This window comes from Somniosus microcephalus, unplaced genomic scaffold (genome assembly GCF_052327205.1).
Source record: "Somniosus microcephalus isolate GS21.2 unplaced genomic scaffold, FLI_Smic_1.0 scaffold558, whole genome shotgun sequence".
Taxonomy (NCBI): domain Eukaryota; kingdom Metazoa; phylum Chordata; class Chondrichthyes; order Squaliformes; family Somniosidae; genus Somniosus; species Somniosus microcephalus.
Window position 1 is genome coordinate 49,096 of NW_028225745.1, and position 13,883 is coordinate 62,978.

The 13,883-nt window shown below is 48.0% G+C and overlaps 1 protein-coding gene across 2 annotated transcripts in view; it reads left to right on the top strand.

The window, feature by feature from the left end:
* drc7 (dynein regulatory complex subunit 7) overlaps nt 1–13,883 on the top strand; it is a 166,415-nt gene that overhangs the window by 42,593 nt on the left and 109,939 nt on the right. For both annotated transcript variants that reach the window (XM_085980801.1, XM_085980799.1), the window contains exon 4: nt 13,792–13,864. In XM_085980801.1, coding sequence (XP_085836927.1) covers nt 13,792–13,864 — 73 coding nt within the window. The remainder of the gene's footprint in view (nt 1–13,791; nt 13,865–13,883) is intronic.

Here is a 13,883-nt window from a genome sequence, read left to right on the forward strand (position 1 = left end):
GTCATTCCCGCCATTCCAGGTATCAGCCTGGTGAATCGCCGCTGCACTCTTTCCATGGCAAGAACATCCTTCCGCAGATGGGGCGACCAAAACTGTACACAATACTCCAGATGCGGTCTCACCAGCACCTTGTACAGCTGTAGTAAGGTATCCCTATTCCTATACTCGAACCCCCTTGATATGAAGGCCAACATACCATTTGCCTTCTTAATCACCTGTTGCACCTGCATGCTCTCCTTCAGTGACTGGTGCACAAGAACACCCAGGTCCCTCTGCACTTCCCCATCTCCCAATCTATTGCCATTTAGATAATAATCCACCCTCCTGTTTTTACCCCCAAAGTGGATAACCTCGCATTTATCCACATTATAGTGCATCTGCCACGTATCCGCCCATTCCCCCAACCTGTCCAAATCGCACTGTAGCCTCCTGACATCCTCATCAGAGCCCACCCCTCCTCCTAGTTTAGTGTCGTCAGCGAATTTGGAAATATTGCATCCAATTCCCTGATCCAGATCATTTATATATATTGTGAACAGCTGGGGTCCCAGGACAGATCCTTGCGGCACCCCGCTGGTCACTGCCTGCCACTCCGAAAACGAGCCGTTTATTCCAACTCTCTGTTTTCTATCCGCCAGCCAGTTCTCTATCCACGTTAATACTTTGCCCCCAATCCCATGAGCCTTAATTTTGCATGATAATCTTTTGTGTGGAACCTTATCGAAGGCTTTCTGGAAGTCAAGGTACACCACATCCACTGGCTCTCCCCCATCTATTTTACCAGTTACTTCCTCAAAAAATTCCAGCAGATTAATCAAACACGATTTACCCTTTGTAAATCCATGTTGACTCTGTCCGATCCTTTCCCCATTTGTCAAGTGCTCCGCTATTTTATCCTTAATAATGGACTCTAGCATTTTGCCCACAACCGATGTAAGGCTTACTGGTCTATAATTCCCTGCTTTCTCTCTACCCCCCTTTTTAAATATTGGGGTAACATTAGCTACCCTCCAATCCACGGGTACTGTTCCCGAGTCAATGGAGTTCCGGAAGATGATCCTTAGAGCATCTGCTATCTCCAGGGCCACCTCCTTAAGTACCCTAGGATGTAGTTTATCAGGCCCCGGGGATTTGTCGGCCTTCAGTCCCCTCAACTTACCCAACACCATATCCCTAGAGATACTAATTTCTGTCAGCTCCTCCCTCTCATTAGTCCCTATGTTTGTCGATATTCCTGGGAGGTTATTTGTGTCCTCCTTTGTGAATACAGAACCAAAGTATGAGTTTAATTGGTCTGCCATTTCCTTATTCTCCATTATATATTCTCCCGAATCGGACTGCAAGGGACCGACTTGGGATTTTACCAGTCTTTTCCTCCTGATATACCGATAAAAGCTTTTGCAGTCTGTCTTTATGTTTGCTGCAAGTTTACTTTCGTATTCTATTTTCCCCTTCCTGATTAATCCCTTTGTCCTCTTTTGCTGTATCCTGTACTGCCCCCAATCTTCCGGTCTGGTGCTTTTTTTTGCCAGTTGATATGCCCTTTTTTTTGATTTTATGCTGTCCCTAATTTCCCTCGTTATCCACGGTTGAGTCACCTTTTTAGGTTTATTTTTATGCCAAACCGGTATAAACATGTTCTGGAATTCTTCCATTCTATCTTTGAATGCTTGCCATTGTCTATCCACTGTCAATCCCCCCAGAAACACCACCCAATCAATCTTACCCAATTCCCGTCTCATACCCTCGTAATTCCCTTTATTTAAGTTCTGGACCTTAGTCTCTGATTCAATTTCCTCACTCTCCATCTCGACTGAGAGCTCGATCATATTATGATCGCTCTGACCCAAGGGGCCTCGTACAAGAAGATTGCTGATAAGTCCCTTCTCATTGCACAATACCCAGTCTAAAATGGCCTGATCTCGAGTCGGCTCCTCGACATATTGGTCCAGATAACCGTCCCGAAAACATTCCAGGAATTCCTCCTCCTCAGAATTTTTACTAATTTGGGTATTCCAATCAATATGTAAATTAAAGTCACCCATGATGACAGCTGTGCTCTTATCGCACGCTTCTCTAATTTCCCTTTTTATGCCTTCCCTCACCTCCATATTACTATTTGGAGGCCTATATATCACACCCACTAACGTTTTCCTCCCCTTGCTATTTCTCATTTCTACCCATACAGATTCCGTTTCATCCGAGTTAATATCCTTCCTTTCCATTGCATTAATCCCCTCCTTTACCAGCAATGCTACCCCACCTCCCCTACCTTTTTGCCGATCCTTCCTAAATATTGTATATCCCTGGATGTTAAGTTCTCAGCCTTGCCCACCCTGCAGCCACGTTTCTGTAATCCCAATCAAATCATACTTGTTTACCTCTATTTCCACAACTAATTCATCCACCTTGTTCCTAATGCTTCTAGCATTAAGATACAAAGCCTTCAGGCTTGCTTTTTTCACACTCTCATTATGAATTAGTTTGGCCCTTTGTGTTTCTCTCCTTTGCTTATTGCTTCTCACCTTTCTACCATCTATTTCTGACTTCATATGACTTCCCTCTTTTCCACTACCTAGGTTCCCATCCCCCTGCCAAATTAGTTTAAATCCTCCCGAACCGCCCTAGAAAATATTACCCCGAGGACATCAGCTCCCTCACAGTTCAGGTGTAGACCGTCCCCTTGGTACAGGTCACTCCTCCCCAAGAACTGGTTCCAATGCCTCAAGAATTTAAATCCCTCTCCCTTGCACCACTGCTCAAGCCACGTATTTAGCTTATCTATCTTACTCTCTCTAAACTTATTAGCTCGTGGCACTGGTAGCAATCCAGAGATTACTACCTTTGAGGTCCTACTTTTCAATTTAGCTCCTAACTCCCTAAATTCAGCTTGTAGGACCTCCTCCCTCTTTTTACCTACATCGTTGGTACCTACATGTACCACGACAACTGGCTGATCCCCCTCCCCCTTCAGAATGCTCTGCACCCGCTCCGAGACATCCTTGACCCTTGCACCAGGGAGGCAACATACCATCTTGGAGTCTCGGTCTCGGCCACAGAAACTCCTATCTATCCCCCTTACAATTGAATCCCCTATCACTATAGCCCTATCCCTCTTTTTCCCGCCCTTCTGTGCAGCAGAGCCAGTCATGGTGCCCTGAACCTGGCTGCTGGTGCCTTCCCCTGATAAGTCATCTCCCCCAACAGTACCCAAAACGGTAAACCTGTTTTGGAGGGAGATGACCACAGGTGACTCCTGCACTACCTTCCTGCCTTTACCCTGCCTTTTGGTCACCCATTTACTGTCTGAGCTAGCCTTTACCTGCGGTGTGACCAACTCACTGAATGTGCTATCCACAACATCCTCAGCATCGCGTATGCTCCAGAGTGAGTCCATTCGCAGCTCCAGCGCCGCCATGCGGTCTGCTAGGAGCTGCAGCTGGACACACTTCCTGCACACATAGTTGTCAGGGACAGTGTCCCTGATTTCCCACATGGCACAGGAGAAGCATGACACGGGTCCGAGCTGCCCTTCCATGACTTAACCCTTACAATACCCTTTTATTTACTACGATTTAGCTTAATTATTGAATTCTACTTAGAATAAGTTTGTGAAAGTACTCACCAACCAGTCACCTACCTGTTTTCTGGTGTTGTATTTTCACTGCCGCCTCCTGTCCTGGAACCTTTTCCACCAAGGTTAGGCTCCTGAAATAAAATAAATTGAACCTACCTTTTCAACTTCCCCTAACCCCTAAAAGGTTAGAGGAGGTGGAAGGGTGGGAGACACTACACTGTAGTGTTTCGGGTTTAGCAACAGCTCCACCTATATAAGAGTTACTGGCCTCCTGCTCTCCCGACTGCACCAGCTGTGAAAGAAAAAGCCCGCGAAAGGTGAGCTTTTAAACTCACCAGTTACTGGCCTCCTGCTCTCCCGACTGCCCCAGCAGTTACTGGCCTCCTGCTCTCCCGACTGCCCCAGCTGTGGTCTCGGGCCTCGCCTCTCTCCGGTTTTTATACCGGGCTCCGACTCACTGCTCCCGACTGGTCTCGGGCCTCGCTGGTCGCCGGGTTTTCTCCCGAGCTCCTCCCCGCTGGTCCCGACTCCGCCTCCACCCGCTGCCGATGCCGCACTGGGGCCTACCTGAGCCTCTGGGGCCTCTTGTAGTCGCTCTGCCGCTCAGCTCCGCCTCCACCCGCTGCCGATGCCGCACTGGGGCCTACCTGAGCCTCTGGGGCCTCTTGTAGTCGCTCTGCCGCTCAGCTCCGCCTCCACCCGCTGCCGATGCCGCACTGGGGCCTACCTGAGCCTCTGGGGCCTCTTGTAGTCGCTCTGCCGCTCAGCTCCGCCTCCACCCGCTGCCGATGCCGCACTGGGGCCTACCTGAGCCTCTGGGGCCTCTTGTAGTCGCTCTGCCGCTCAGCTCCGCCTCCACCCGCTGCCGATGCCGCACAAAAAGGATGCTTCAATATCCTTTTTGTAGTACGGAGCCTATAACTGCACACAGTGCTCCAAGTGTGGTCTAACCAAGGTTCGGTGTAAGTTTAACGTCACCTCCCTGCTTTTGTATTCCACTCTCCTAGAAATTAACCCCAGTGCTTTATTTGTGCTTATTACAGCCTTATCAACTTGAGTTGCTACTTTTAGTGATTTATGTATCTAAAGTTTCAAATCTCTTTGCTCCTCTACCCCATTTAGTTTCATACATTCCAATGAATAAGTGCCCTCCTTATTCCTCCAGCCAAAATTAACCACCTCACACTTTGCTATATTGAATTTAATTTGCCATTTATCCGCCCACTCTGCAAGCCTGTTTATGCCTTCCTGTATTCTGCTGCAGTCATCCATATTATTAGCTATAACCCCCAATTTGGTATCATCTGCCAATATTTACACCATACTTGCAATTTGAATCCAAATCATTTATGTATGTGGTGAACTAGAGAGGGTGGGAGACTATGGGGAAGTTAGGAACAGGAGGGAGAGGAAGAGAAGGAATTGGCACAGGCAGCTGAATGGATGGTCTCAATGTTAGAGCTGAAGAAATGCGTAAACTCACCACACTTGTTATGAGAGGTGAGGGTGCAGGGGGTGGGGTGGGGTGGGGGGGAGGGGGTTGAGGAGGTGGTTAGTCAATGAGAAAAGGAACCTTTGCTCAAAAAACGGCCCAACATCTAGCTGCAGATGGACATTGGCAGTGACCTGGGAATACATTTGCCTGCCTGACCTCCACAGAGAACCAGGTACAGCAAGCAATAAGGAAGGCAAATGGCATGTTGGCTTTTATTGCAAGGGGGTTGGAGTAGAAGAGTAAGGAAGTCTTGTTACAATTGTACAGGGCCTTGGTGAGACCACACCTGGAGTACTGGGCACAGTTTTGGTCTCCTTATCTAAGGAAGGATATACTTGCCTTGGAGGCGGTGCAACGAAGGTTCACTAGATTGATTCCTGGGATGAGAGGGCTGTTCTCTGATGAGAGATTGTGTAGAATGGGCCTACACTCTCTGGAGTTTAGAAGGATGAGAGGTAATCTCATTGAACCATACAAGGTTCTAAAGGGGATGGACAGGGTAGATGCTGAGAGGTTGTTTCCCCAGGCTGGAGTGTCTAGAACTAGGGGGCATAGTCTCAGGATAAGGGGTTGGCCATTTAAGACTGAGATGAGGAGGAATTTCTTCACTCAGAGGGTTGTGAATCTTTGGAATTCTCTGCCCCAGAGGGCTGTGAATGTTGAGTCTTTGAGTATATTCTAGGTAGATAGATAGATAGATTTATTGACTCTGTGGGGAATCAAAGGATATGGGGATCGGGCGGGAAAGTGGAGTTGAGGTCGATGATCAGCCATGATCTTATTAAATAGCAGAGCAGGCTCGAGGGGCTGTATGGCCTATTCCTGATCTTATTTCTTATGTTCTTATGTATGATAGGAAGACTTCAAAAATAAGTGAGGATAAATCTTAGATTTGTGAAAAAACAATAAAAAATTGAAACAAAGGCCCCGGTGGGTACGGACATACTGTGGACAGTGTGTGTAATGTATATACCTTTAAGGGGGGAACTACTTTTTACAGCTCATGTATACTGTAGTACCGGCAGTGACCACACCTATATATAGCACTGAGTAGTAATCTGTAGAGTCAGTTCCACTGTGAGCCACGTTGAGTAAACACCTGTTACTGTTCTCCTGCAGTCTGTGTCTTATTATACACGGATGCAACATTGGCGACGAGGCAAGTTCGAACCTACCTGCAACTCCATCACCTCCCGGGGACTCGTTCCTGGAGATCAGTGGATTGGAGGTCAAGGCCAGAGACTCGGGCGTCGACCACGGGCAACCGCCCAGTCATCCAGCAGAGACTCGAGAATTGCGGGGGAGGCTGTCGAGAGCCAGGCTTGGCTTTCCAGTTGAGGTGGTCCAGTGAAACGGGCTGGCAACAGGTAGTGCGCAGACCCTTCCCGGACAGCGGCGGGCTAGAGCCCGACCGAGCAGCACAGCAAAGGGCCGAGCAGCGTCGACGGGGGAGAGAGAGAGAGAGAGGGCAGAGCGCACAGGGCGCAGCCGGTGTTCAGGGGCCGAGCAGCGTCGAAGAGAGGGCGAGAGAGACGCGCAGAAACCCGCCAGGCGCTGCCATTCCCATGAGGACCGCCGAGAGTGGCGTTGGCAGCAGCGCAGGAGAAGAGCGCGAAACCTACAGGACGCTGCCATTGCCACGAGAACCGCCGGGAGCGGCGTTGGCAGCAGCGAGGTAGGAAGGAAAGCGCGGGAGACGCCATTTTAAGCCATTGGGAGACGCCATTTTAAACCACACCCAAAATGCCGAAGAGTGGCATTATCACCGCATTTGACAATGAAGTCGAAGATTGGACTACATATGTTGAACGAATAGAGGTGTACTCACAGAATCACAGAAACCCCACAGTGCAGATAGAGGCCATTTCGGCCCATCAAGCCTGCACCGACGCATATCCCACCTGATCCCCGTAACCCCTACACCAACACATATCCCACCCTATCCCCGTAACCCCACGTATTTAATCCCCCTAACACTAACGGTCAATTTATCATAGCCAATCAACCTAACCCGCACATCTTTGGACTGTGGGAGGAAACCGGAGCACCCGGAGGAAACCCACGCAAACACGGGGAGAATGTGCAAACTCCACACAGACAGTCACCCGAGGCCGGATTCGAACCCGGGTCCCTGGCGCTGTGAGGCAACAGTGCTGCAAGGTACTGCAAGGCAAATGAGGTGTCAGATGACAAGAAAGCGTCGGTGTTGTTAAATTTAATGGGTGCAAAGACGTATGGTTTATTACGAAATCTAGTAACCCCAACGAAGCCAATGGAAAAGAGTTTTGAAGACATAGTAACGATACTACAGGGACATTTAAACCCCTCACCGCTGCTGATAGCAGAAAGATTCCAGTTTCACAAACGGAACCAGCATAAGGATGAAAGCAATGCTGATTATTTGACAGAACTGTGCAAACTATCAACACTGCCAGTTTGGAGCAGGACTGGCAGATGCCTTAAGGGACAAGTTTGTGTGTGGGCTTCAAAGTGAAGGAACCCAGAAACGGTTTTTATCTGAAAAGGACCTTACGCTGAAAAAGGCTTTCAGCATTGCGGTATCATATGAAGCAGCAGCACGGGGCACTGCAGAGATACAACAGAGACCGCAAGAATATGGCACAAACGAAATGTCATATGGAACAGAGAAGTGCTATCGCTGCGGCAGAACAACACACGACCAGAATGATTGCTGGTTCAAAGACAAAGTGTGCAGACAGTGTGGAAAAGTAGGACACATAGCACGAGTCTGCAGGTCGGGAAAGAAAACCAGCAATAAGAAACCTACCAAAGGAAAGTACAAGAAGGTACATAAGATAACGGAGAATAGTTCAGATGAACAAAAGAGTGATAACGACTCCGAAAGCAGGGAACTGAGTTGTCTGAAACTACATAATGTGATCACAACGGAGGATCACCGAACCATTTGGGTCACTCTCAAGATAGCAGGAGTCCAGGTAAAGATGGAATTGGACACCGGATCCGCCCTAACAGTCATAAACCAACGGGACTATGAGCGGCTATTCTCACACATACCCTTGAGAGACACAAAAATTATTTTGAAGACGTACACGGGGCAAAAAGTCTACCCCAAAGGAAAAATAAGGGTGACCGTTATATATAACGGTAAGGAAACACCAAAACTAGACCTGTATGTATTGCAAGATGGAGGACCACCATTACTGGGACGTGAATGGATCCGGAAAATACAACTGGATTGGCATTCCATACAGGCACTGACTGTGGCTGACAAAAAGGATGACGACGTCACACCTGGGCGACTGTCAAAGATCCTAACTGACGCGAAAGAAGTGTTCCAGCAAGGACTTGGAACACTAAAAGGCATGACAGCAATGATTAAAATTGAAGAAAACGCAAGTCCAAAATTTTTTAAGGCCAGGCCAGTACCTTATGCGATCCGTCCAGCCGTCGAAGCAGAGCTGGAGAGTCTGGAATGTTCAGGTGTACTGTCCAAGGTAGACTGGAGCGAGTGGGCTACACCCATCGTCCCTGTGATGAAAAAGTCATTGAGCAGCACGCCTGGGGAACCAAGGAAGGTTCACTTCCGTGGGGACTTTAAGGTAACAGTGAACCCGGTCCTTCACACCGTACAATATCCACTTCCGCGGAGTGAAGATATTTTCGCCTCACTATCTGGAGGGAAACGCTTCACTAAGATTGATCTGGCCCAGGCATATCTGCAAATGGAAGTAGAAGAAGCATCAAAAAAATACCTCACAAGCAACACCCATAAAGGTCTCTACCAATACAACCGGCTGGTATTCGGGGTAGCATCAGCTCCGGCTATTTGGCAGAGGGCAATGGAACAAGTCCTGCAAGGGATCCCAGGGACCCAGTGTTATTTGGACGACATCCTGGTCACGGGCGAAAATGACAGTGATCACCTTGCCAACCTGGAGCAGGTGCTCACTAGATTGCAGGAATATGGGCTCCGAGCTAACCACCCCAAATGCGAGTTTTTTAGAAAACAGATCTCGTATTGTGGCCACGTTATCGATAAAGAGGGGCTACATAAGCCCCCAGAGAAGATTGAGGCAGTAGTCAAGGCTCCAGCACCGGAAAATGTGTCACAACTGAGGTCGTTCCTCGGGCTGGTAAACTGCTACCATAAGTTCTTGCCAAATTTGTCTACAATACTACACCCACTGAACACCCTACTGCAAACTGGGGTGCCATGGAAGTGGAGTGACGAATGTAGTCGAGCTTTCCAGCAGAGCAAAACACTAATCACGTCGAAAGAGGTATAGGCCCATTACAACCCAGCATTACCAATTCGGTTGGCATGTGATGCGTCACCCTACGGCATTGGAGCGGTGCTGTCGCACAAATTCTCGGACGGCTCAGAGAGGCCAATAGCCTTTGCGTCGCGATCACTAACCTCAGCCGTGCGTAACTACGCCCAGATTGACAGGGAGGCCCTCAGCCTAGTGTGGGGAGTGAAAAAGTTCAATCACTATCTGCATGGGCAGAAATTCACCTTGCTGACTGATCACCAGCCTCTTGTCTCCATTTTTTATCCGAAGAAGGGCGTTCCGGTGATGACTGCACAACGACTACAAAGATGGTCACTTTTTCTAGGGGCGCACCACTATGAGATTGAATATAAGGGCACGAAACAGCATGGAAATGCTGATGGGCTATCACGCCTGCCACTGCCTACTGCAGAGGAAGCACCAGCAGTGGATCCTATCGAAATATTCCATTCGACTATCGTTGAATACCTACCGGTAACTAACGCTTGTATCGAAAAGGAAACCCGAAATGACCCGACACTGTCTCGGGTATATGATTTGACGGTGAAGGGATGGCCAGCACATGGCGACTCACTGTTGCCAGCATTCTCGACAAGGAGAGAACAGCTGTCAGTGTGCCGGGGGACCTTGATGCGTGGATCCCGAGTGGTAATTCCACCCAAGTTAAGGGGTAGAGTGCTCAATGAGCTTCATGAGGGTCATCTGGGAGGGGTAAAAATGAAAAGCCTAGCCAGGGCTTATGTGCGGTGGCCGGAAATCAATAAACAAATCGAGGACCTGACCAAGAGCTGCTCAGGATGCCAGAAAGTCCAAAATGCACCACCACAGGCTCCTCTACACCCATGGGAGTGGCCCTCATCTCCATGGCAACGGATGCATATTGATTTTGCTGGTCCATTCATGGACTCAATGTTTTTAATAGCTGTGGATGCGCACTCGAAATGGCCTGAGGTCATCAAAATGTCCTCCACCACCACGGAGAAAACTATTGCAGTCCTACGGACCATTTTTGCCAGGAACGGCTTGCCAGAACAGATTTGCTCCGACAACGGACCACAGTTTGTGTCCGAAGAGTCCCGGAGGTTCTTGAAAAAGAATGGGGTAAGGCATTACACATTCGCCCCGTATCATCCAGCCACAAATGGATTGGCTGAGCGGTTCGTACAAACCTTTAAGAAGGCAATAAAGGCTATGTACAATGACAACATTCCGCTGCAGCACAAGGTGGACAATTTCCTGTTCACCTACCGGAATGCGACACATGCAGTCACCAACCAGGCCCCAACCATGATGTTCTTTAACCGAAGGTTAAGATCTCGCCTGGATTTGCTCAGACCAAATGTACGAAGAGATGTTGAGAGTAAGCAATTCCAGCACATCCATGAGAAGCCAACAAGGAGCTTCAATGTAGGGCAACCAGTCTTGGCCCACGACTACCGAACAGAAAAATGGCAGCCAGGAACGATATGCACACGACAGGGGCCACTAATGTACACAGTGGACGTTGGGGAGAGCATCGTGAGACGCCATGCTGACCAGATCCTAGAGTCACAGGAACAAGTCAACCCCATGCCTCGCCCATACGTACCTGGTGATGAACCCGACGTACAGGTCGCATCTACCCCAGAAACAGTAGCATCGGAAGCTGATGAACCAACCGACGACAGGGGGCCAGAATCACCTCCGCACCAAGAGCAAGACACTCTGGAAAGGCGCTATCCAGAAAGGATCAGGAAGCCTCCCCAAAGACTGAATATGTAAATAGACTATTTTCAGCTAATGTTGCATGTTAAAAGTGTTAATTGTAATTAGTTTGATATTTAATTGTTAAATAAGTGTTATGGTACTGTTAATCTAAAAGGGGAGGAATTGTAATGTATACACCTTTTAAGGGGGGAACTACTTTTTACAGCTCATGTATACCGTAGTACCAGCAGTGACCACACCTCTCTATAGCACTGAGTATTAATCTGTACAGTCAGTTCCACTGTGAGCCACGTTGAGTAAACACCTGTTGTTACCGTTCTCCTGCAGTCTGTGTCTTATTATACACGGATGCAACAGTGTGAATTGTTACTTTTCTCTGAACTAAGTACATTCTCTTCTTTTCCGTGCCCAGCGGCACATGAAGCAACCCATTCCTTCCACTGCTTCACACCTAGCAAATCATGCTCTGGGTCGTTTCCATTATGTGAACAGGTCATGAGCCTGACTCCCAACTCCCTACCAGGAGAACCGGCTAGATGTGACGGGGGAGGGTCACCCCCTCTCCCATCGGACACGAGCGTCCCGCTAGATGTCAACCCAGTATTCACAGACCAGAACAGAGCTGTGTCAGACTCAGGAGTGGAGTCCGATCCCAAAATCTTCCAACTCAGAAGCAGGAATGCTACCACTCAGCCGAGGCTAACTCCCGAACTAAGTACATTGGATTGACAATATTCACTCAGAGTAGTTGCATTGACCTAAGGATCTCTCAGCAAGGCAAGGCAACAATTCAGTCTGTTCCGCGGAGTCCACATCACGGAAGACCTCTCCTGGTCCCTCAATACCTCCTCTCTGGTGAAGAAGGTCCAGCAGCGCCTATACTTCCTAAGGAGGCTGAAGGGATGTAACCTGTCACCCCTGATCCTCTCTAACTTTTACCGCTGCACAATAGAGAGCATCCTGACAAACTGTATCACAGTATGGTATGGCAGCTGTAGCTACTATGACCGGAAAGCCCTGCAGCGGGTAGTCAAAACTGCCCAACGCATTACCGGCACCCGGCTACCGACCATAGAGCACATATACCAGAAACGCTGTTTACGGAGGTCACAGTCCATCATCAAAGACCCTACCCACCCCAGCCACAGTCTGTTCGCCCTCCTGCCATCTGGGAGATGCTACAGATGCATTCGCACCCGTACGACCAGATTTAGGAACAGCTTCTTTCCCAGGGCTATCATCCTGCTGAACTCCACAAATAAACTCTAAAGCCTGCACATCTGCCAATGCACTTTATTATGGTTATGTTTATGTTAATGTATTACAAGCCAAATGTATGTTGAATGTTTAAATGTCTTAATCTAAATGTACACTCTCGGGAGCCGCAAGCCTACATTTCGTTGTACTGCACTTGTGCACTAACAATGACAATAAAAGTTGATTTGATTTGATTTGATTAAATGTTTTCTCTGAGTTGATGCAACATACAGTAGGTAGAACTTGAAATAAGTTGGCTGCTGTTTTCTGATAGCTTGTGTTCTGTTGGTGATCACACTTTGGTTTTATTTTTTATAAGACTTTCCCTCTCCCTCTGCTCTCTTGAAGCCACTCACTCCTGTTGTGATACAGTTCCATAATGCCCTCCAGTGGCATAGTAGCCATTCTTTATTTGTGAGCTTCAGGGTACGGTTGCAATCCAGAGGATGTGAGTGCAAATCCTACCATGGAAGTTTGAGAATTTGAATTCAGTGTTTCAAAATCTGGCAATAAAAAACTGGTATCAGTAAAAAAAAGTGACCACAAAACTATTGGATTGACTTAAAAATCCAACTAGTTCACTAATGTCCTTTAGGAAAGGAAACCTGCTGTCGTTACCCAGTCTAACCTATGTATCCCTCCAGTCCCACACCAACATAGCTGATTCTTAACTGCCCTCTGGGGTGGCCCAGCAAGCCACTCAGTTGTATCAAAGCACTACAAAGAATGGACTGCAACAGTTCAATAAGAAGGCCCACCACCACCTTCTCAGACCAGCTAGGGATGGATAATAAATGTGGTATTGCCAGCAACACTCATCCAGAGAATGAATAAAAAAGCCCAACCTGACATCCAATCACGCAAACTTTCATAGGAACAGGGAGAGCCTGTTGTGCTATTCAATTAGATCATGGCTGCTCTGTATCTGAATTCCATCTACCCGCCTTGGTTCTGTAACCCTTAATACCTATCACTCCGTTTTGAAATTTTCAATTGACTCCCAGCCTCTACAGCTTTTTGCGAGAGATTGATCCAGATTTCCACTACCCTTTGTGTGAAGACGCGCTCCCTGACATCACCCCTGAATGGCCGAGCACAAATTTTAAGGTTATGCAACTTTGTTCTGGACTCCCCCCACCTGAGGAAATAGTTTCTCTCTATCTACCCTATCAACTCCTTTTAATCATCTTAAAACACCTCAATTAGGTCACCCCTCAACCACCCTAGTTGGAGTCATTGGATTCGGATTAGAAATAGGAGATCTAGCTGCTTCTTTCCCCTCCCTAGCCAGGGACACTGAGGCCATTTGCAGTACCCCTACTGGCATCAGTCAGGACTTTGGGCTTCCTGTTCTGTGTAGCTTATCACCGAACCGATGGGAGAACTCAGTGTAGAGTATTGACACCAACTAAACAGAGAATTGGAAATGCAGGCAAAAGGATTAAAACCATTGTGCTTTCACATCACTAACTCTGTTTCAGGACAAGAAGGAAGTGGAAAAGATTTTTGACATGCCTCCATCATGGGTAAAGCAAATCATTATTCCTGCTAAAGGTAAATGGGCCTGTCCTAG